The sequence below is a fragment of the Parasteatoda tepidariorum genome, chromosome 11, assembly GCF_982258835.1.
Source record: "Parasteatoda tepidariorum strain Cologne lab strain chromosome 11, Ptep-v5.0, whole genome shotgun sequence".
NCBI lineage: Eukaryota > Metazoa > Arthropoda > Arachnida > Araneae > Theridiidae > Parasteatoda > Parasteatoda tepidariorum.
This window is the reverse complement of record NC_141765.1, coordinates 1,244,203-1,267,173: the sequence shown is the minus strand read 5'-3', so window position 1 is coordinate 1,267,173 and position 22,971 is coordinate 1,244,203. Positions and strand designations below refer to the sequence as shown.

Genomic DNA, 22,971 nt, shown 5'->3' with positions numbered 1-22,971 from the left:
AGAGTGACCCTAAACAAGATTCTCCCACAGCCCTAGAAATTTTTTGCCCAGAAATCAGACAAAAGGGTGTTTCTGTGGACAAAAGAGCCCACAGCAATTTAAAGCAGCTGAAAACGTAGAAGCTTTCCCACAGTGTAAATTGAGGCGGCTATTTGACTACTCTATTGAGTATCGCTTTTAAGGATCCATGGACTACTCCCATCACTGGTAGCTACGAAAGCTACAGGATATTTTCATGAGTCAAAAGGCCTTTTTATTGCTCTTTTGGTTAAAAAAGTAACAATTATTTTATACTTGTAAACACTTCTATTAGATTTTAAAAAGCGTTCGCCAATGTAATAAAGAAAAAAAATGAATTTTAGGCTTCAGAGGGCTCCAGCTTCGAATAAAACTTTTTTAAAAAAAAGGAAAAAGTTGGATCTGGGGGCCCTTGCCATCTCGGGGCCCCAAGCTACAGCTTATTTAGCTTATACGTAAATCCGGCCCTGCATGTTTGCCTCATTCATAACATCATTTAAAATAGTAAATAATGCTAGCGCTGATGTTTTGAGTTCTATGGATTTTCAGAAAATCAGTTCTGCTACTGAAATATTATCACAAAATCAAACATAGGCAATTAAATGAGCATCTTTATTAATATCTGTTGCCTCATCAAACCGTATTGAAAATATTCTGTCACGCACCATCGAGAAAATCTGACATTACATTTTCAGCTGTATCACCAATTCGACAAGCAACAGTATCATTTGAAAGAGGTATGGACTGTAATTGTTTTGAAAAATTAACTCCAAACACAGTTTCTACAATCTCAATTGCTGCTGGCTTTTATTTTACTTTTGTTTTGGCAGTTAGTTAAAAATAATTTAAGGACAGAATTCAAAATACTCAATATACATTATTGTTGTATACATTTTACTGTAAGTGGGGGGCGCGATGAAAATTATGATTGAAAACTGAGCCGCGAATACTAAAAGGTTGAGAAACGCTGATTTATGTGATTATTCAGTGTTCTTATACTTGTGAAATGAATGAGCTTAATATATGTTTCCATTGTAATTTTTTTTTTATCCTTCAAAAATTATGTGTAATAAAAGAAAGGTTCTACATTATAGTTTCATCACAATCAATATATTTAACAATCAAGTAATATTAACAAATTTTATTAATTTAATGTTAATACTCAATAATAATGCTCATATCACAGTTTAGGTGCATAGAAAACGAAATTGAACCTATAAGGGCCCCATCATTTTTAGTAGCTTAGGGCCCCGCCTAGCTTAAATCCGGCCCTGGAAATAAGGTTGATTTTTTAATACCTCATAAATACCTCTTTTGTTACAAGTGTAAGAAAAACAACCTCGTATACCTTAAAAATCACCTTATCAGTCTGGTTGGTATGAAGTGATTTTAAAACAACCTCAAAATAAGCTTAGGTATAAATAAAATGACTTCATATACCTCAATAAATACCTCACTCTCCTTAATTGAAAAAAGATATATTTTTTTATACCTCGTAAATACTTTATTCTCGTTAGTTGAATTAAGGTTGATTTTTTTATACCTCATAAATACCTCTTTTGATACAAGTGTAAGAAAAACAACCTCGTGTACCTTAAAAATCACCTCATCAGTCTGGTTGATTTGAAGTGGATTTAAAACAACCTCAAAATAAGCTTAGGTGTAAAAAAAAAATGACTCCATATACCTCAATAAATACCTCACTTTCTTTAGTTGAAACAAGGTAAAAATTTTTATACCTCAAAAATACCTCTGTTGTTACAAGTGTAAGAAAATCAACTTGGTATACCTCAAAAATCACCTTATCAGTCTGGTTGATTTGAAGTGAATTTTAAACAACCTCAAAACATGCTGAAGTGTATATAAAACAACCTCGTACACCTTAATTACAACTTTTACGAGGAATAATTTTTATTGCTGTTCTCTGTGCAACCTTAAATATACCTCAAATCAACCTTAATACCTCAAAAATACCTCAAATCAACCCTAAATATACACCTTAAATTTTCGTAAGGGATAGCACCTAACGTCCTTCTTGTTATCCACTAAATGCATCTAAAGGTCTGTCGTTAGTCTGGCTGGTAAGGCGTTGGACCCATATCAGAGTTGCCGTGAGTTCGATTCCTGCCTCCCGAAGACTCTTCGTGTACAAAATAATGATTGGTGCACTCTAACTCTGTCGGGGTCACATAGTCTTCTAAGATCGCATGACAAATCAATACCTCTAGGGGTACTGGATCGGAGATTAATGGAACTCTGGTTCAGGTCAAAAATAACTAACTGCGGATGGATGTTGCGTAAAAGTGTTCTCGCTGCAAAACGGGACGTGACGTATATATGTTGTCTCCGTATCCCTCAAATCTGTTTTCCAGACAGCCGCCAATAGCCCATCGTGAAGCTCTTGTATGATCCCTCATGATCCATGAAAGCTACAAGCACATTTAAGAAGTATAGAGCTCCAAAAACGGACTGTCAGATAACTACTACTACTACCACTGGAACAAAACAGCGGCAAATTAAATAAATCAAAAGCTTATCGAAAAAATCATGCCCCCTCGTACTAAAGCCGATGCTTACAGTAAAGGTATGTATTTTTTCCCCCACGTTTTCACGAACAGATTAAAGTTTTCTTAAACGTGCTAACAAGATTAATTTGATTCTTTAATTTACTTTTTCTTGTTGAATAGATTTGCTGGAAAAAACTTTCTGACTAGATTTTTGTAAATGAACATGTAAATAATAATATGTTTCCAAAGAGACCAAGCTTAATATATTATTCTAAGAGTCTCTTGAATATATAGGAGCTAATAGTGCCGATATTCTGATAACAATAACATATTAAACAAACTTCTAAGTGGCAGCAAAAATCAATTCTGTTTTAAGGATAAGAAGAAATTAATTCACAAGGAATGGAATTTAGTTGATTTTTTTAAAAATATTAGTATTCAGCTTCATTAATATTAATAGTTTATTCCTCTTCCTGAAGTTTCTTTTTTAATTGTTCTTTTCTCTTTCTTAAAGTTAGTAACTGTTTAGCTATCTAAAAACAGCTAGAGGATGTAAAACTCTTTTTTTTATATTTTAAACTTAATATTTTGGAAAAGATTGTTCAAAAGTATTGTATTGTTTTTTTCTCTTTGAAAAGGGAACAGAGATAAAAAAAAAAAAATAAAAAAATGGTAAAAACCAGCCTAGCAAAAATTGTTTTTGACAGTGGTTATAATTGATAAAATGACTATTGCGTATTTAAAACTGCAGTGATGATTGTGCTCCGAAAAAATCTTCTGTAATTTTCGCTAACCGCGATCCGGAAGCTTCTGGAAATCCAAGGTCCAGAAGTTTTAAGCAATCACATTTATGTATAAAAACTTTAGTATATTTTATTAAAAAACATTAGAACTAGATTTTATGCTTGGCATCTCTTTCATTTGCAAATATTTTGTCTGGTAGAATAATAAATGTAATTAGAGATAAAAGTAAACTTACACATAGTTATTAATTTAAATTAGGCTGCATATAATTTATTTAGAATTTCATTTTTTCAAAATATCAATTATTTGAATTTATAAAGACATTAAATTTTTAAAATGCGTCATTTTACTCAAAAAATTGTCAGGATTTTTGAGTTGGGATCACAATCACCTCTGAAACTGATCAATATTAATAAAAACTTTGATCTTCAAAGTATGCACCCATAAATAGTATACCGACAATCATGTGTTGCCCCAATTATCTTGTAGTTTTTGCAGGAACAGCCAGATTGCATGTGTCGAAACTTTTATTTAGAATAATAGTCATTACACAAAAATAACTGATAATACTTGTGATATTGATTTAAATATTGTCAATATCATCAGAGACTTCAATTTGTATTGTAATGTCAAAGATCTATTTTTACATTCAAAACTAGTAGCAGGTTCATTAAATATCTTGCAGAGAAACAGTTCAACATTAGCAAATTCTTACCATTTGTTGTGGAGTCATTCTAATAGAATTAAAAAAAAAAAAAAAAAAGCAATATTTCATTTGTGCAATATCATTTCATGGCTTATGGCACCCTAAGAAAAAAGAGAATTGTTGACTAGCAAACAAAAAAAAGATACTCAGCAGTTTCTTCAGAATATTGACCCCAATTACGTTCCTCTTGTACTATTTAAATTTGATTTTAAAGAGTTTCTACTTCCTCAGGAGTTAAGAGTTTTTTCCTTTTCTTCCAATAATGTTATTGTGGCTTCATACCGACTGCAACAGCAATGTGAAACACTATTTCTCTTCCTCATTGCAGCGTGTCTGTTGCCAGTGATCGCAAATACCTTCACATCGCATGTGACATCTAACCTATTTCCTGGTTAGCTTATGAGCATAAGAGCATGCACACTTTACTTTTCTAACTAGTTTTTGTTTCATAGCTCATTTTGTTATTTTTTTGTATTTATATGACTATTTTTTATAGCAATATTTGTTTGAATAAGATCTTTCATAAATTGCCGAACAGAGCTTTTTGTCATATTTTTACAAAGCATTGTATCAATAATTTATGAATTTTTTTTTATTTATTTATTAATTTTGACCATTCATTTATAATAATTAATTATGGAAAGAAAATGCATTATTTTCTATATAAATTTTTTTGGATATTGCATGTATTTTTATTTTAGTGAAAAAATGTAATTAATGGAATATTAAGTAATACAAATAAAAAAAAAGTTGGAAAAAATGCATGTATCTTTTGGTTTTCATTGATAAAAAAGGTCCTATATAAAAATATTAGGAGATCCATTGCAGGTGTCCAATTGTTGAGTGGGATGAAATTAAATTATATTGTCATAAATTTCGAACCTAAAAATCTTTTTTATATATCTGCAAAAATATTAGTTATTTTTTTTATCTCTTTCTTTTTTTAGCTTTACTGAATTTGAATCGATGATGATCCCTGAAAATTTTCTTTATTTGTCTGATTATTGGAGGGAGTCTTTACAAACACTCTGAGTATTATCTCTACTTCCTTTTGATTTTCTTTTACCTCGTGCCACTTTTATTTTTTAGAGGATTCTTATTATTCATTTTTACTTCTATTATTCATTTCTAAGGATACTACTATTTTTCAGCTTTGTGGCTACCAAAGCAACTAACTTCAGTGCTGGTCCTGTCTATGCTTTTTTAATCATAATTTAAATTTTGTTTATTAAATCCGCTTAATTTGTTTGTTAATCAAGAAAAATAAGTTTTTTCTATAATGTAGTATATTTTTATATATAATTTCACTTTCTTACAGCTGGAGGAAAGGCATCAAGGAAAAGCAGCATTTCAAAACCTCTGGCGAAAAGTATTAAAATAAGTAAGTTATTTTTCTTTTATAAAAAATGTTTTTCATTGAGCTTTTTTGATTGTATATCAGTGGCTATTTAATTGATATTTTTGTTTTTAAAAAAAGAAATAAGTTCTCAAATTGTTTAAAAAAAGTAAATACTAAATAACAGGTGTTGAAAGTATATTGATTATATTTACATTATAGAAAGTAGCTTAATATGGTTTGATCTTCTAATTTTATTACACGCTTTTGGAAAAAAATATTTATTATTAGTATTTTTCACAAAATCACTCAAAGCTTTCTCAAAAACTCAGTTTTTATTGCAAAAATGAAGGATTGGCAATTTTAGTTAAGCATGCAGAAACAGATTAGAAAAAGGAAAAAACACCCTGAATCTTTTCATATACTACTAAGTATGAACTAAGTGCCAATTTTTATGGTTATAAATGTTGACCTCAAATATTTTTGTTTAAATAATATTAATTTTATTACAAAACCAAGAAATCAGAATCAAAATGTGAAGATTAACTGCAATTTGGAAAATATTGGCCACAATAATTTAGTCAGAAAAGGTGAGCCCCTGAAAGTTGGCTCTGCTTTTTGCATAATACATCATATTTTGGTTACTTTTGAAGCAAATAAAAAATTTTTGCTTATAATAAAAAACTAGTTTATCAAATGATAATATTCTAAAAATTATTTTAATAATTGATTATTTTTACTTTTTCTAATAATGGTTGCAAAAACTTTGAATTGTTAGGAGTATGAATTTCAAATTATTAACACTCATTTTATATTATGTAATCTTAAATGACATGATCCAAAATTTGAACAAAATCCGAATACTGAGAAATAAAAAATTAAAAGTATTACTTTTTTGAAATTTTGTCATTATTAACCTATTCCAATTAAATCGTATTTGTTCTGATTTTTCAGCTTTGTTCCAAAAATACGCTTTTAGCTTAAAATGTTCAGATTTTTCTGTATTTTAGTGCCTTTTCTCTCCTTATGCCGATTTTTCTTCAACCCCGTGCAAGCCTAAGAACTAGAAGCAGGGCATGTAATTTTCCACGAATATCACAGAATTCCATGTAGCTCAAAGCCATTGGTTGGCGGACTTCAGCGAATCCAAGACTTAAAATTCAACAAAATTTTGAACTTTTGCTACATCTTGTTAACAAGACATTTACATTATATGATTCTTCTGCTAATTTGATTACTTTGGTTTGACTGATTTTCGCAATTTTGAATATTAGGAACTAGGAGCTAATAATCACACGATTTTCAAATGTAACTGATTTAAAAGTTACACGTTGCGAATTGTATTCATGCAATTTAAAAATTGTACATCGTGATTCCTATTCAGGTATTTCAAAAATCAAATGTTGTGATTTGTATTTACGAGAGTTTGAAATCCAATGACCCGATTTGCATTCTCAAGTTTTTAAAATCCAATATTGCTGTTCATTTTCACACGTTTTTAAAATCCATAATTGCTAATTATATTCACACAATTTAAAAATCCAATATTGTGATTCTTGTCTGAAGTAAGTTTTTCCTTGAATTAGTTACTATAAAAGTGTGAAATTCTTCATTAGTAGGTAATTTAATTAAAACTGTTAGCAAAAAATTATGCTTAATACGAAATGTGTGTGGTTTATTAATATGTTGACAATTTGTTTAGCACTTTGTGTCATAATTACCCCTGATTGGCTAACCATGCTTTGTGTTCCTATTTTTGTTTTCAACAAGTTGGAAGCTATGCATTATAATCAGTCTTCTGCACATTTTGTCATTTAAAATTACATATTTTAAAATGATGCAAGCATTTGCATAGCTTACAATTAAAAAAAAAAATTTTTTTCTTGGCATCATTTTTTATAACCTTTATTATTGTGTGTAAAAAGATGTTTATTCACTTAAACAATTTCAGAGATATAACGCAATATGCAAAGGTCTAAACTTTTGATCACACTCTTGACTAAACTATTGAGTTCATATTTTTCAGATTGTGGGCTATATTTACAATTAAGGGAAACAAATTTGTTAAGAAAAAGTTATGCATGCAAAGTATGTTATGTGTTTAATTTCATAACCTTTACCTTTGGGACAGCAACTCTTTAAACATAACGTGTTGGAACTTATATGGAAATCAAATCAAGAAAATAAGTTTTATTTAGATTTTTTTCTTTTGTTCTGTCAGTGATTTATTCCAAATGCTTAATCAATCTGCTGATTAGAAAATTAAAACTTAATTAATTTTTCTTTGATTCAGTTACTGTTATAAAAGCTACTTATTTAAAATAGTTTTTTTTTAAAGATAAGTTAAAAATGTTTATTTTCAGTTAATTAAATGTTCTTTTAATGCTCTCACTCCTAGAAAAAAGTAAAAGCGGTTCATTAAACAAGCCGATTAAACGTCCTACTCCAAAATGGCAGAGTCCCATCACCAAATTTTTTACAAAGGATGGCAAAGAAGTAGAAGAAATTACCGACAAGGTGCACGATGCTGATCCGGAAATTTTTGAAGAAAGTACTAATGGAGAGAATTTTGATGAACCAAGTTGTAGCAAAAAGATTGAAGAATCAACCAATGGTGATGAAGCAGAGAACTCTATTGATGAGTAATTATTATTTTTTTTTAATTTTCCATATGTTACTTTTTAATATCTCTTTAAATTACTTATTAGAGGCTTTATAATTTAACACAGTTGCTGAGGCGTTACTTTAAATTTACTGAGGTTTTCTTATTTTCTACGTAAGCTTATATGAACAACTTATAGCTCTGTCACTCTTGGTCTCATTCCATTTTAGACACTTCAAATTTCTTAACTATTTAATTTCATTTATTTCTGAAATCTGTATTCATTTTTAATTCTTGTTTCTTTTCTAAGTAAATACATGAGCTAACTTTTCATTTTAAAAAACATAAACATCTAATTGTTATTCAATGTTACAACAACTGGATATCAAAAATCTATTTTTACCCCTCCATCTTCCATTTTTTAAGCGATCAATTTTTTAAATGGCTAATTCATTTTTATTGTCGATTGGCTTGACTTTTGGCAAAATTTACTGTTGATAACACAATGGATCTCTATCTGTATTCTAAAGCGTCTAATAATAATTTTTTTAATTGGATTCTGGACTAACGAGTCATATTGTTTTTACTGCAATGGTCTTCTCCAATAAATATTATTATACAAAGTATAAAAACGAATCTTTAAAAATTATGCTCTTTTCCAGTATGATATTTTAAAATATATTTTATGCTATTTTACTACAACTCCCACCATCTTCCATTACAGATGAATCATTTCATGTCCATTGTATCTGAGTTGTTCAATATTTTATAAAAATACTTTGTTCTCAGCAACTTTCTTAATATTACTTTTTTACGCACAATATATATTAGCTTTCAACAACTTGAATATATTTATATGCCGTTCTTTTGATGATATTGGTAGGCAATGAATTTTTTATACCAATTTCAAGAATATCAGTAATATTGAGTTACAAGCTATTTTTTATTTACCAAAATGGTTCTCTTGCTACTAATTTTATTTTGAGGGTTTTTATTCAACTCCAAATGGATAGAAACTTTTTTTAAATAGTTTCTTGGGGCATAAAGTCATTACCTCAGGTGAAGTAAGGCCTTCTATAGGAGAAGAAGATGTAGCGTTGGGTTTCATTTTTTAACCCAACATCTATAAGGCCACATTAAGTCCATAATCAACAATTTTTAGAGATTAAAGAAGTGTGATGATGTGGATCCACCCTTTTTCGTTCACCTGTGAGAGAATATGTTTTCAGCATTGCCTTTTCCTTGAAAAGTACAAGGGGAGCTTGCCGTAATTACAGTAAAAATCTTCTCATTGCCCGGAATCATAAAGGCAATACTCAGTGGTACCTCATCCATGTTTATACCATCTACACCAGGGGTGTCGAACTCAAAAGCTAACTTGGGCAAAATAAACAATGCTTAACTTTAGGTGGGCCGCAGAAAAAGAAAATCAATGTTCATAGAAACAAATATTTTTATTTCGAATTGTTATAAACGTATATAAAGTTAAATTATTGTTTACGTCCTGATACTTGACATCTCTTCCCTGCTATTATCTTTTCTATTTCGGGAGAAATTTTATTGGCTGAGACTACTTTCGAAATTGACCCAACGTGAGCGTTATTAATACGGTTTCGGACAGATTTATTTCCCTTCATAACAGAAAATAATTTCTCTCACTGATAAGTACTTCCAAACATGGAAATAATTTCATACGCGAATTTTCGAGTATTTTCAAATGTTGCTGGTAAATATTCGTGAAATTCAGGCACACCCACTTCAATGAATTTTGCCTTCAAATTTGAGCCGCACTGAATCTCAATCACTTCCATTTGCATGTAACTGGGTACTGAGTCTATATTTATTGAGAAAATCGAAGAAAACAAACAAAATTTGTCTTCCAAAGAATTAAAATCTTTAAACCTGGTTTCAAATTCTGTTCTAAGACTTGAAATTTTTTCTGCGTATTTTTGATACGATGCAGTATCATCTAAACTAGATTTGTTCTTGTTGCACGTTGGGAAGTACGTTAAATCTTCATTTTCCAGTTGCCTTTCCCAAAGAAATAGTTTACATTTGAATGCTTTAATTCTGTCAATCATGTTTGTAATGATCTGATCCTTGCCTTGTAACAATAAATTTAAATCGGATAAGTGTTTGGTTATATCAACCATAAAAGATAAGTCTTGCTACCCTATTTGATCGGAGAACAAGCTTGTATCTTGATTTATAGTTTGTAAAAACTTACATATTTTTTGTTTCAAATCCCAGAATTGATTGAGAACCTTGGAGCAAGATAACCAACTTACCTCGCTATAATAGGATAAACCTGATTATGTACTATCTAATTGATAGCTTAGTGTGAAACGGACTCCATTTCACCCAATTAGAATTTTACATTTTCGCGTGGACAATTTAAAATGATCCGTATAGTTTTTTAAATAAAGTATGTTATAATTTTATATGCTGGTTTCGTTTCTAATTTTATTTTTACTTTGCTTCGGATATATTGACTGGGCCACAAAAATGTTCACCTCGGGCAGCGAGTTTGACACCCCTGATCTACACCATTAGTAGCCTCATAAATCAGTAGCACCATGACGGGTTGCTGGTGAGATTGAATATTCTTTTTTTTCCTGTTAAAAGAAAAGCTTTAAAGACAAAGCAATCGATATCCTTTCTCTGTTTTGCTGAGGATCCAGCAATTTAATTCAGATTCCAATGTAGGCCACGCGAGTGAAGTATGCCTCTCCTCTCAGAAAGAACCTCTCCCTTTGTCTAGTTAAACTTTTCTTTAGATTTTCTCCAAAGACTAATATTTGATTTATCTGTTTATGTCTTCTAGCCACCCAAAATTCTTTCTTTTTCTGCTTTTTTAATAACTTTAAGCTTAAATTCTTAAGTGTAGCTAAAAAAAAATTTCCCTGGACATTTTGGTTGATTCTAATTCAAACAGAAAATTCAGTTCAGCTTAACTGTGTCAGGAATGAAAGATAACTCTTTGCAAATGTTCTGAGTCAATAGGGGAGGGGAGAATTTTTAGATGGCCTACTTGTTTCTCTCCAACTTGTTAGAATAAAAAGAGAAGAAATTTTTCACCTGTTTTTGAAAAGAAAGGAATTGTGATGCTGGGAAAAAGAAACAGCACAGTCACAATAACAGAGTGAGGAGAAAGAAAAAAAAGCACAAGAGTAACATTGTTTTTCATTCATAACTTTAATTTGTTGTACATTTTTAATGAAGTATTTGATAGATTGCAGTAAGGATACTTTAAATCGGCTAAATTAAAACATAATAACATTCTATTATCCTTATTCTATTAAGATAAAGATTTTATTTCTTCACAATTGTCTGCCAGTCCTTTTTAGTTATTTTTTTATTGCTCTTAACGCTCTTCTTAAGATAAATTATTTTTAAATATTTCTGCTGTTTTTAATTAGGATTGTAAAAAGGACCATTTTCACTGCATATGGTTGATGCAAGTCTAAAAGTAATCTGTAGATAATATGCCGAAAATTCTGGCGAGTAACATCTTAGTAAAAAGCCCTTCAGTTATTGTTTTTGATTTATTCTTTCTCCTAAAAAATGGTTTTTGGCAATTTTGAATGCTGGTGTTTAAAATAGTTTGGTATATGCTTTTCAGGGTCAGTGAGGATGAAGATTCTGTTGATAGCTGTAGTGAATCTTTAGACAAAGAAGATTGTGTTAATGGGGAGAAGCAATAACTTTTGTAAACCTTAAATATTCATGTCTGTAAATTACACATTAATACACATTTGTAAAGTTTCACTTATTCTAAAAATAAAATTTTAAGCATTTACTTTCACTTTATTCTTAGATAAATCATTGCACATTCAGTTTTAAGGAAAAATTTAAAGATATGCTATCGATGTTTTGTACTGTTTGAAGTGCTAGCTTATAAACTTGATACACTTATTAATGCAAAGCCTACGCTATGTTGGGAGGATTACAAATTCCTGTGGTCAACTAAAAACAGTTTCAAAAGATTTAGAAGTAATGAAAAAAAATAATAGAAGATTTGTGTTACAGGGTTGCCACAGGCGACTATTTGCATCTATTTTCAACCTGAGGCGACTATGGCAACTTTTTTTTGCTTGAAAGGGCTTAAAAAAAGCAACTATTTTCAGGAAAAGAAGGCATGTGGGAGACTTTTCTTACCATAATATTTTTTTACCATAAATTGGGTTGAAAACTTTTTTTTTCTTAAGTAAAAAAAATTTGAATTGCAAATTTGAGTCATCACTTTTTAATTTCCACAGATTCCATTGTAAGTCTATTTTGTTCCTCGGCCGCCTTTTCAACGGTTATTGTTTCGAAATTCTGCATGATTTTAAAAAACCCAATTTTTAATACGATATTACGATGCATGGATTTTAAATTTGAATAATCACTTTTAGCAACATATATATATTTGAATATTTGCTAAATCAATTATTGGTTAAAATGAAAATTTTTTAGAAAAAGTATGTTTTTTTAATGAAAAAATATTTTTTGAATGATTTCTAGTAATTAAAAGTATTTAATTTTCTGCAAATATACTAATTTTCTTGATATAAAAATTTAGTGCTAGAATACTAATGTGTATATACAAATTATCATATTTGCCACCAACTTGACTAAATAGATCATGGTATATGACAAGTCATTTTAATAAAATATTTGTCATATTTTTGTTCTTATTTAGGCAACTATTTTCATACTATTTCGCATCTATTTTCATGCTTTAGTCTACTAAAAGCAACTATATTGTTCATTTTTTTTTCTGTGGCATCCCTGGTTTTAAAATATATTTATCAGATATTTCTTACTATTGGAGAGTTTGATTATACTACAGATGTTCTCAATAAAAAGTTTTGGAAAGCTTTTTAACAGCACTGTAGCTAAAAAAAGACATCTGTCCTGAAAGCTTTAAGTGCGCTAAACTCATGTTACTCTGTTACAGAATTCTAAAATGAAATTTATCTATAGAAACTAATACAAATAATAGCTAAAATGAATTCCTGGATAAAATGTATTTCAATGTCATTTCCCATCTTTTACATTACCCCAATCCAAAACTTTTATCCTAATTGATAAATAAATATATATTTTCTTTTAATACTGCTTTCAAATAAGTGGCATTTCTAACATTTTTATATTTAGCTTAAATTAGAACTTTTGTTTTATTGCTTACCTTATGATTTCTATTTAAAAATATATATGTACTTATATCATTCTAAAGAAAATTTGTATAAATTGATCCGCTGGTTCGCAAGATATTATGGAACATTATTTTTAAATTGTTTGAAATAAAAAAAATAATTTGAAGAGTTTCCTTGCCCTAATCTATTTTTGCTAATCAAATGTTTTTTTATATGTACTTGTTGCTTTAAGGGGATGCTATACTGTCCTTAGGGCTCCCAGGTTCTTCTTTACTAAAATTGGATTCCTATTTAAAATATAAATCTTATGAAATATTCTGAATTTTTAAAAAACTACAAAATTCTATGGAAAATAAAATAAACAAGCACTGTTAAAAAAAAAATTTTTTTAAAAAAAAAACCTTGAGAAAGAAAAGGAAATCTCAAATATGGAAAGAATAATCTGTAATATTGAGCAGACAATAAAGTCTCTTTTTTTTTCTATCTATTAATATGGACAATCATAAGGATTTCATCCATTGATTGACAAAAGAATTTGAAATGGAAGGTATTAATTAAAACTGATCTAACACTTGCATCAAGGAAAAGCCACCATATGATTTGGTACTCAGAATAATTCTTTCCTTCTATCTTTAAAATAGGATTAAAAAGAAAAAATATTTTTTAAAAGTTAGGTTTAATTCTGCTAGCACGGATCCACTTAATTAATTACTTGATTTATTTTCTTTCAAGCCCAAAAGCATATTCAAAACATACATAACCGTAAACTATTAGTCGAAATGATCTTAAAAAGCATGACCCCTTAAGTTTGACAAATGACAGGGGGGCACTACAAACCTTGATTACACCTTCACTTTCGGAAACTGGTTAAGTTAATTTACATTTCAAAAACTTAATTTCATATGACTGAAAATTAAATTTAAATGAGGTATGCACAATCAAGGTATGATAAAATAATTTCTTTTTTCAACTGTTAAAATACGTTATGCTGATTTTTTAAATATAATAATTAGTTCCACTGATCACCCAGCTCTTTTAATTTTCTTCCTAATCTATCCAGAGTGAATTAAAAATTGATATTGGAGACAATAAGGATCACCAAAGCTGTTGCAGGATAAAGAAACAGAAGGAAAGAATGAAATTAAAGTATGATATCACTTATTCCTAGTTCTTTTTTTTCCCCTTGGTTGCTGGCCTTTAATTTTATAACATGGTTTGAAAATACATAGGTCTTCATAGCTACTTTCTACGTATTTATTTTTATTCATAGTTGAAGAGTGTAATATTACCTTTTGTTTCTCATAAATTCTCACTAGCGAATTTCATTTGTTCTTCTGTAGCCATCAAAATCAGCAGCATTCTTCTGATCGACATAATTATGCAAACCACACGTTATTTTGAAATGACGATTCAGTGTTTGTTCTGTTACTTTATGTTTCAACTGTGTTACATTAATTTCAACACCAAAATGTCCTGATGCAGTTTTAAAATTTAATTGATGATCAGATTTATAAGTGTAATTATACTGACGGGGAAGGGGATTTGAATATAACTATGATTTTCTATTGAACTAAAAATAAGGAAAATTTATTTATTTATTTCACACTTAAAACAAAAAATATGGCGCTCATTACTTTTGAAAGACGTTTTAGGATTATTAAAACTACACTACGTATTTCATTTTAGGTTTGCCAAAATAAGAGTTTTTCCTCATTTAGTGCACTTTAAAATGTAGTTTGAAACAATTTTATTTTATTATTTTTATGTGTTTTAGCATGTTTATGTCTGTAATTGGCCAAATTTTCAAATGGCAATAAAATTGAGCTAAATTTGTTTACAACATTAAGGAAACAATTGTAATTTGTATCTTGGTCAAACACAGAACTCCAATTGAAATTTCAGCACTCTAACTAGTTAGAAAGTGGTCAAAATTTCAATTGAATTGTAGTAGTCAGGAAACTTATATTGGCAGCAAGTACAAAACTTCAGTTGAGATTTTATCCAGTTGACAAATTTTAAAAGAAACGAATAAAGAGTACAAAATAAAAAAAAGTTAATGATTTCTAAGTACACTTAGAGAAAACTTAAAATTCATAGTAGTACTGTTATCAAGAACAGGGTTCAAGTTTTAATCCGAACGCTTGAGCTAATCGGAAAAATGTCAAAATTTTAATTGACTATAAATTTCTTTTTGCAATAACGAAAATCTTTATTTGTAACGGTCAGAAAGCAGTTGAAACTTATATTGTAATTCAGCACACCAGAGCTCCAACAGAATTTTTGTTGATAATTAATTCTATTTAGCAGTCAAAGAACTAAGAGATGTTTTTAGTTAAACAAATCATTGATGACATCAAGTATCCAAACAATCTATTCAAAAGTTTAGATACACATATTCTCCCATAAAGGTTTCAGGAGTCCCACACTCGCGTCAGTTACGCTGATTTGTGTCGAATTATAAAAGCAGATACAAAAAGATATAAGTATAATTTCGTCCACTTTTTGCTCTAAAACGTCAATTAGACTTCTTGCACTAAGTTTTGAAAAATGAGTGCTAATTTTCTTATATGACATCAAGTTTACCACGCCCACAATCTACTTTCTTCTACATTAATGGAAGTCACGTGATATTCGTGCTAATTGGCAGAATTCCACAAGTTCAAGTAAAATTTATATTCTGTCTAACTTGGGAGTACCGCCATTTTAATTTATTAATTTTCACAAAATCCCGTTAATGAGACATTTATTCCTTCCGTACCAGCAATATTTAGCAAAATTCTAAGAGTTATTACTGTTGGTTTTCTCAAGATTTTTCAAATCCCAATATATTCCATGCAATATTATTTATCATAGGGGAAATTTGAATATTTCACTATTTTTTCATGATGATTCTATCATTTTTTTGGAACATTTCGGCCAGTTATTGCTACTGATTTTTGTATGCTTTTAAATATTCTGATATCTTTAATAGGATATTATTTATTAAGACGCTAATCTTGAAACAGCATTTGAGTAACCCCTTTGTGCTGAGTCGAATTCACGTGATTTCGTCGTAAACCCACGTGGTTTTATTGTAAATTTTTTTATATTTCTTTGTAGTTATTACTGTGGATTTCATAGTTTTTAAAGTCCCTTTTTTTCCCCAACACATAAAATTCAATCCTAATGTGGCAACTCATGAAATACAACAAAGGGAAGTATGTATATGTGACTCAAAATGTTTGTATATCACCCACAATACTGGGATATATAATTCCTTTTTACATTGACAAGAAAGAAATGTCTTGGATAGAATTTTTTTTTCCCACTTTAAATTTATAAATGCAACTTTTGTGTAGAGAATTAATAGTCTATTTAATTTTTCTTCTTTCAATTGAACAAAAATAGTCTTATGTGTACAGAAAAAGTTAAGAAAATAACTTCCACATTAAGAAAGTGAGTGAATACTCTGAGAATGAGTGCATTTAGTCAAATTTGTTTTGTTCTTTAACAGTAAAAATATATAAACCATTAATATAGTAAAAAAAAAATCATTTAGTGAATCCAATAGTGTGAATATTTTTTTTAATAAATTAATTTTAAAAGGAAGAACATTAATTTAAAAAGGGATGAACGATTTTGTTTGCTTTTTTATCCCAATTTTATGTTGAGGGAATTTGACTTAAAAATAAAATAATTGTGTTTGTAATTTAGTAGTTTTTAATATTTGTAAAACTATCATATGAAGGTAAAAATAACAAATGTAAGTTATCTATGCTCAACATTATCTACTTTCTTCAATAGTGTTGGTCTTTTATTTCAATAGATTGCTTTTTGATATTTTCAACACATACTGAAAAAAAAATAACGATTCATTTCTAGAACTTAAATAATTAACATTATATCAATAACTCCTTTCAGGGTTCCCACTCTTTTATCAAAGCAAAAATTAAGGACTTGTACCAAAAAAATTAAGGACTTTTTTTCTAGAAATAAAGAACCTTAAAAATGGCATAATGATCAATAATTTATCATCAAATAAAACATTATAGATTAATAATAATAGATTAAAAAATGGAATAGCTTTTCTTCAACTCAGTCATCCTTTAAAAAAAAACTAAATAAAGAAATGTTTAATACAAATAATCTGTATTTAATTAAAATTAAATTGCATTTAATCACCTCATGCAAGCTTTTAAGAATATAAAGAAAAACTCAAAGAATGCAGATTAAACATTAAGATTTTTTATTTTAAAATGGAAAAAAACTGGGTAAACAGATAGAAATATATAAATTAAGAGGGTAAATTCATTAAATTAATAAAAATATTATTTTCAGTGACTAATACTAAACCAAGGCAAAAAGAAACTAACAAATATGACTTTATTGAGGTTAAGACAATTATTTTAAACTAAGTAAAACCTAATTATATTAAGCTAAAGATTTATTAAAATCACAAAATATAAAAAATTTTATGATTAAAATCAGAATATATTTAGTACCTAACAATCAGGAAAAAAGAAATAAATAAAGTACAAGGAAAACTTATCAATTAAAATTAAGAACTGAGAAACAGAAATGATTAAAATAAGAGCTAACATAAATATTGAAACACATGACAAGGCAGGATGTAATGATCAATTGAAATAAAAATGAAAAAATTCCATATCTAAAAATTGAAAATATAATGAAATAATTCAGTACAAAATTTATTGTGAATGAAGGGGAAAAAAACAACAAAACGTAGTGGAATCAGAAACATCATTTATAAAAGGAGATAAAAATCTTTATAAAATAGTCTGCTTTTAGTTACAAAAAATTGTATGCTTACACTAAAGCAATACTGCACCTCTGAGGAATAAGAATTTATTCAATTAAAAAGTATTGTGTCTTGTATAAATATTGAAGGAACTAAAATAATCAACGATTAAAAAAATTTGTTTGTAATAATTATTGTCTGAAATTATAAAACAATAATTTGTTAAATAAATCAAAGGTAATGAAAATTGGATGCAAATATGGATTATATATATATATATTACTATTATTACAAAATAGGGAATAATGAATAGTGATCTAGTAGTCGAATAGTGACCGCATACCCAGTGATCAAATAACATTTTTTTTTAAAAATCCTCAAGAATCATTATTGTTTATATAAAAATAGGCCAGGGCGTTATAAGAAATTTTATAGCATCAGAAATCTTTACATCAATCAAAATAAATAAAAGAAATAAATCTATAACAAAAGAAAATGTTAATTCTAAAAAAAAATTGCTTCTATATCATCAATAGCATTGCCTAATTTTTTCAATTAAAATAAAGATGGATTGACTTAAGACTGTCTTAAAGATTGACTAGTCTTAAGTAAAAACAAACACAAGCTTTATTTTAAATTTTTTTAAAATTAAAAATGACTTAGATTTTTTAAAAATAGTAATAAAACTGTTACAAAATATTTTACATACATTAAAAATTTAAAAAAAAGAAATGTTCACGTAAAAGAATTTTTTTTAAATTATTTGTTGAAAAAAAATGCGCGTTTTAAGCATTGTTAGGCTTTTGTTAATTACTTATTTAAAATAATAAAGTTGTATTGACTAATGGTCAAACGGTTTTAATGTAAAAATACATGTAAGTTTCTTTATTTATTATTATTTTCCTATTTGAAAATGAAATAGACTAATTTAAATGTTTAAAAATAATACTGACTATCTAACAAATTATTAAACAAACAAGTATTGAAGGAATTTTTAAAAAAATTAAAAAAATATTCTATATTTAAGAACACTATTGTCAAATTATTGAAAAGCGTTAAAACATTGCTTAACTTTTTATTTAATTTTAACAAAAATTAGTAATTTTAACTAACAGCCAAATTTAAAAAAAAGAAAAGAAAGGATGCAAACTCTGTTTTAATTTCCTCAAAAATAAAAGTAAATTAATTAAATGTAGGCTTTGTTTTAAATTTTTTTAAACTAAAAGCAACTGAAGATTTATTGGTTTAAAAACTAATCGAATTCTATCACATTATTATATTTACATGAATTAAATAAATTTAAAAAAAACTTTTTATCACAAAGTATAAATTATTTAAATACAAAATACTATATAAAATATTAAATTGTATCACTTTTAAAAAGATCAATAAAGAATCTTTTTTTTTAATTCATGACTTTTCTTTAATATATTAAGTTCAGAACGAAATTGCGCAACGATCGCCAAGTAACAGTAGGTCTGCTGAAAATAACTGACAATGTTAAATCCAGACAGAAAAAAAAGTGACGAAATAATGCGCAACGATCGCTAAGTAGCAAAAGTCTCACTGAAAATAATTTACTTGAAATGTTACATCCCGTCGAAATAAAACGCACAGCAATCGCAAAATAACTCCCGATGAAAATAATCTTCAAGAAACGTAAAATCCGAAGGTCAAAAATGGTGCAGAAAGTAACTATGCATCATGTTCTATATTTCAACGCTGATCCTCACTCTTGGTTATTCAATATCACAAAAAGAAAATCATCTTTGTAACTAAAAATGTAATGAACATCTTCGCAGCTAGACTAAACCAAACTAGTCTTCGTCAGTGCGGTGATAGCGTTAGCATAGGCAAGAATCCTCGCACGTTAAACCATGAGCATCGTCTTAAATCAGATTCCTGATGCTTCGCCTAGAATAAAAGTTATCATATCACCCTGCCGATATGCGCATTAAGTCAACAATTCGCGATACATCGATTTAAAAATGTCTAAGAGTAGTGATCGTTAAAATTGCTGCATCATAACAAAAACAAGAGTTTTTTTTGTTTTAAAAAAAATGGGGAAGCCAAACAGAAATGAAAGCAAAAAATCGTTCTCATTTTTTATAAGAAAAATTTAACGTTGCAGATTACGCTTTGAGTGTTTCTCACAACCAGATCTTAAGAAAAAATTACGAAAAAGAAGGCTCTTTAAAATGTGCTATAAAATTAAAAAAAACACAATTAATCAAAAAAGCAAAAGAGAAACAGAAAATTTTCCTAAATTCTTAAAACAAAACTTGCAACGTAGAAGATCAATTTTCTATTTTACTGGTTATCCAATTATGTGTATAACTTTAAAAGAAAAAGTGGTGATAAAATATATCAGAAACGCTGTTAAAATGCCGCGCTTTAAAAAAAAACCCAGCAAAAGTGAAAAAAGATAACAAACATTTCACTCTTTTCAAAACAAAAAGTGTCGATGATAAGACAAAAATGACTTTCCTGATTAAAATTATACTTTGCCGAATATTTGTAATATCCTTAATTTTAAAAAATGGAGTCATTTATAAAATTGAACTAAAGAAGAAAATATGACACAATGAAAAAATACACTTTGCCTTGTGACGATCACTAGATGCTGTTAGCCATTCCTTATATTTTTCATCAAGTGCCCATAAATTATTAAAAACACACTTTCCTGGTATTTCTAACAATTTCACATTTGAATGAAGTATCAAAGCTATCACGTGTGCTATCAGAAGAATTGAATTTCTCGAATCCTATGGATGAAGAAGGTCAATGCAGGTCTTCAGCTGATAAAGTATCTAAGTACTGTCTAAAAATAAGTCAAGACCTCTACCCACCTGCAGTATCACGCTCCTCTCTCCCCACACTAAATTTTTTTCTTTCAGAATGATCCAGAAAGAAAAAATATTTTAATGAAAAAAATTAATAACAAAATAAAAAAATAAAAACAATTAAAGCGTGTTTTCTTCCACTTGCTTGTAACCCCTACCCTCACATGCATTTAAAATGTTCTACCCTCGATGCAGGATCTCATTCTAGGCGAAAGACGTACTTTTTAACTGTGGATACTTTTCTAAGATATAAAAATTGCTCCAACCAACTAGTGATACTAGAAATTAAGGACTTTAAAGAACCTTGAATTAAAATTAAGTACTTTTAAGGGCCCTTAATTTTCAAAATAAAAACTAAGCAGTTTTTAAGGACTTTTAAGGAGCGTGGGAACCCTGCCTTTCTAGATAACTTGATATTCTTTTTTTAAAAATAATGCAATAACATAATAAAATAACATCAGAAATATTTGAAGTAAATTATTTAATTTTTATATTAAGAAATTAATCATTTTAGTAAGATAAAGAAATCTATACTAAAATGATTTTTTTCTTTATAAAAACACATTCAGCTTTAAAAAAACATTTATGCCATTAGATTCATTGATTTGTCTCATTATAAAAATTGTTTTTATTCATGAGATAATTAAATTTTATTAAAAAAAATTGAAATCAAACATATATCACATTAAAACCTGTAGAAAAAAAACACGTATTCACTTCACTTCCCTTTAGCGGACTTTTAGATTTTGTTTCTAACTAAAATCATCTATTCTGCTTGTAGTGGTTAAGATACAATAAATAATTATGTTGTCATCCAGTACAGAGCTCCAGTAGGCATTTAAAGGTTTTAGCTACTCTGAAATTTGAAAAATTTTAATTACAACATTCCACCCCCTCACACAAAAAGGCAAATCAATAAAAACATAGTTAAGTAGACACTCAGAAATTTTTTTTTTAAATATTCTGAAATGAAACAATAAATTCATAAGAGGGGACGAACATATGTATTAAGAGAATATGAACAAAACAAATGTAAAATATTACAAATTTAATTAACTTAAATACACTATGCCCTTTCAGAAAAGAATGCTAAGAATTATTCAACTCTAAGGCTTGAAATATTGTACTGTTGGGTTGGAGAACTGGGACAATTAATTGCTTAACCTGACAAAAAGCACAATTCATTCAAGTTGATTAAATTTGACTGACGAAGAATATTTATTGTAATCTGTATAGATAGACAGAGATGCGCTTGTAATAAAAAAATGAACAGAGGAACCTCTTTACAAAAGTTTCCTAGTCGCGGCAATCCTAGAAATATGATTTTTTTTCTTTTTACGCTAATGGTAATTGGGAGCAATTTAATCGTGAAACACTCGAATAAACTGATAATGATAGTACTAAATAATAGTCTTTATTTAATACTTTTATACACAAATGGCCTTATACAAGTACCTTTAATGGAAAAATATGATTTAATTTACTAGTTTTTACAAACATTTTTATGGAGAATTATTTACTCTTAGGCTTTTGAGATACATATAAAAAAGATTTTGAAAGCTATGATCCATTGTATAATAATACTTTCACTATTTTAAACAAAAGTATAATAAAGAGAGGTGTTTTAACAAATTAAAAAATTTTAAGATGAAACAAACAGAAAATACACCAAAACATACTTTGCATTAAAGATAAAGAGAAATAGAATACACAAGACATCTATTTAAAACAGACATACAGAATTATATAAAGACACAAAAAGAACTTCTACTTAAGGCAAGTATGGCATAGTCTTTCATCTTTTGGTATAAACCAATCACACATTCTAATTTATATTTACAGAAACGAAGAGTACATCAGAAATAGAAATATAATGAAACTTGAGTAAAAGGGAAATGTAGAAATAAAGTGTTAAATTTATACAAAAAAAAAAGAAAAAATCATTGATTTCAAAACTGACTTGCTTATTTCCATAGACTTTACACGAGAAAGAAACTCATTTCTTATTAAGGCATTTGAATAAATGCTTTTGGAAAAATAATTATATTAAGCTAGTTTCTATCATTAAAAGGATTTTAATTTTTAATCAAAAAAAGAAAAAGAAATGTGCGACTTAACTGGTTTTGAAACAATCAATTTTGAGGGGGGAAAGCCTATCTAGTAGGATTCAGCTATATTTCTTCAAAAAATAATGTCTAAAGAATGTACTTATAGAAAAAATAAAATTGAAGTAGTACTTGTTTTGTATTCAAAGCATTTTTAATATAAAAAAAATCTGGAGAAATCTTAAATGATCTACAACAGTTTTTGCTCAAAACTTTCATTGTCTAGCTTAC

At 28.2% G+C, this 22,971-nt stretch overlaps 1 protein-coding gene across 2 annotated transcripts; it reads left to right on the top strand.

The window, feature by feature from the left end:
* The first annotated feature begins 2,453 nt into the window (after window positions 1-2,453).
* Window positions 2,454-14,215, top strand: LOC107443156 (uncharacterized). Of its 2 annotated transcripts, none has more exons than XM_016056930.4 (4): window positions 2,454-2,602; window positions 5,294-5,356; window positions 7,710-7,953; window positions 14,115-14,215. In XM_016056930.4, the coding sequence occupies exons 1-4, from the start codon at window positions 2,566-2,568 to the stop codon at window positions 14,122-14,124; spliced, it is 354 nt and encodes a 117-aa protein (XP_015912416.1). In that variant the 5' UTR covers window positions 2,454-2,565; the 3' UTR covers window positions 14,125-14,215. The 2 variants fall into 2 exon arrangements, with proteins under 2 accessions (XP_015912416.1, XP_015912415.1); XM_016056929.4 differs by lacking the exon at window positions 14,115-14,215 and adding an exon at window positions 11,536-11,712 and having other exon boundaries at window positions 2,455-2,602.
* The last annotated feature ends 8,756 nt before the right edge of the window (window positions 14,216-22,971 follow it).

Excerpts from the sequence above, each read along its gene's own strand:
- LOC107443156 (XM_016056929.4), top strand. The coding sequence starts at position 2,566 with ATGCCCCCTCGTACTAAAGCCGATGCTTACAGTAAAG. Across the intron at positions 2,603-5,293 it reads AGCCGATGCTTACAGTAAAG|CTGGAGGAAAGGCATCAAGG; the intron begins GTATGTATTTTT and ends ACTTTCTTACAG. Across the intron at positions 7,954-11,535 it reads GCAGAGAACTCTATTGATGA|GGTCAGTGAGGATGAAGATT; the intron begins GTAATTATTATT and ends TATGCTTTTCAG.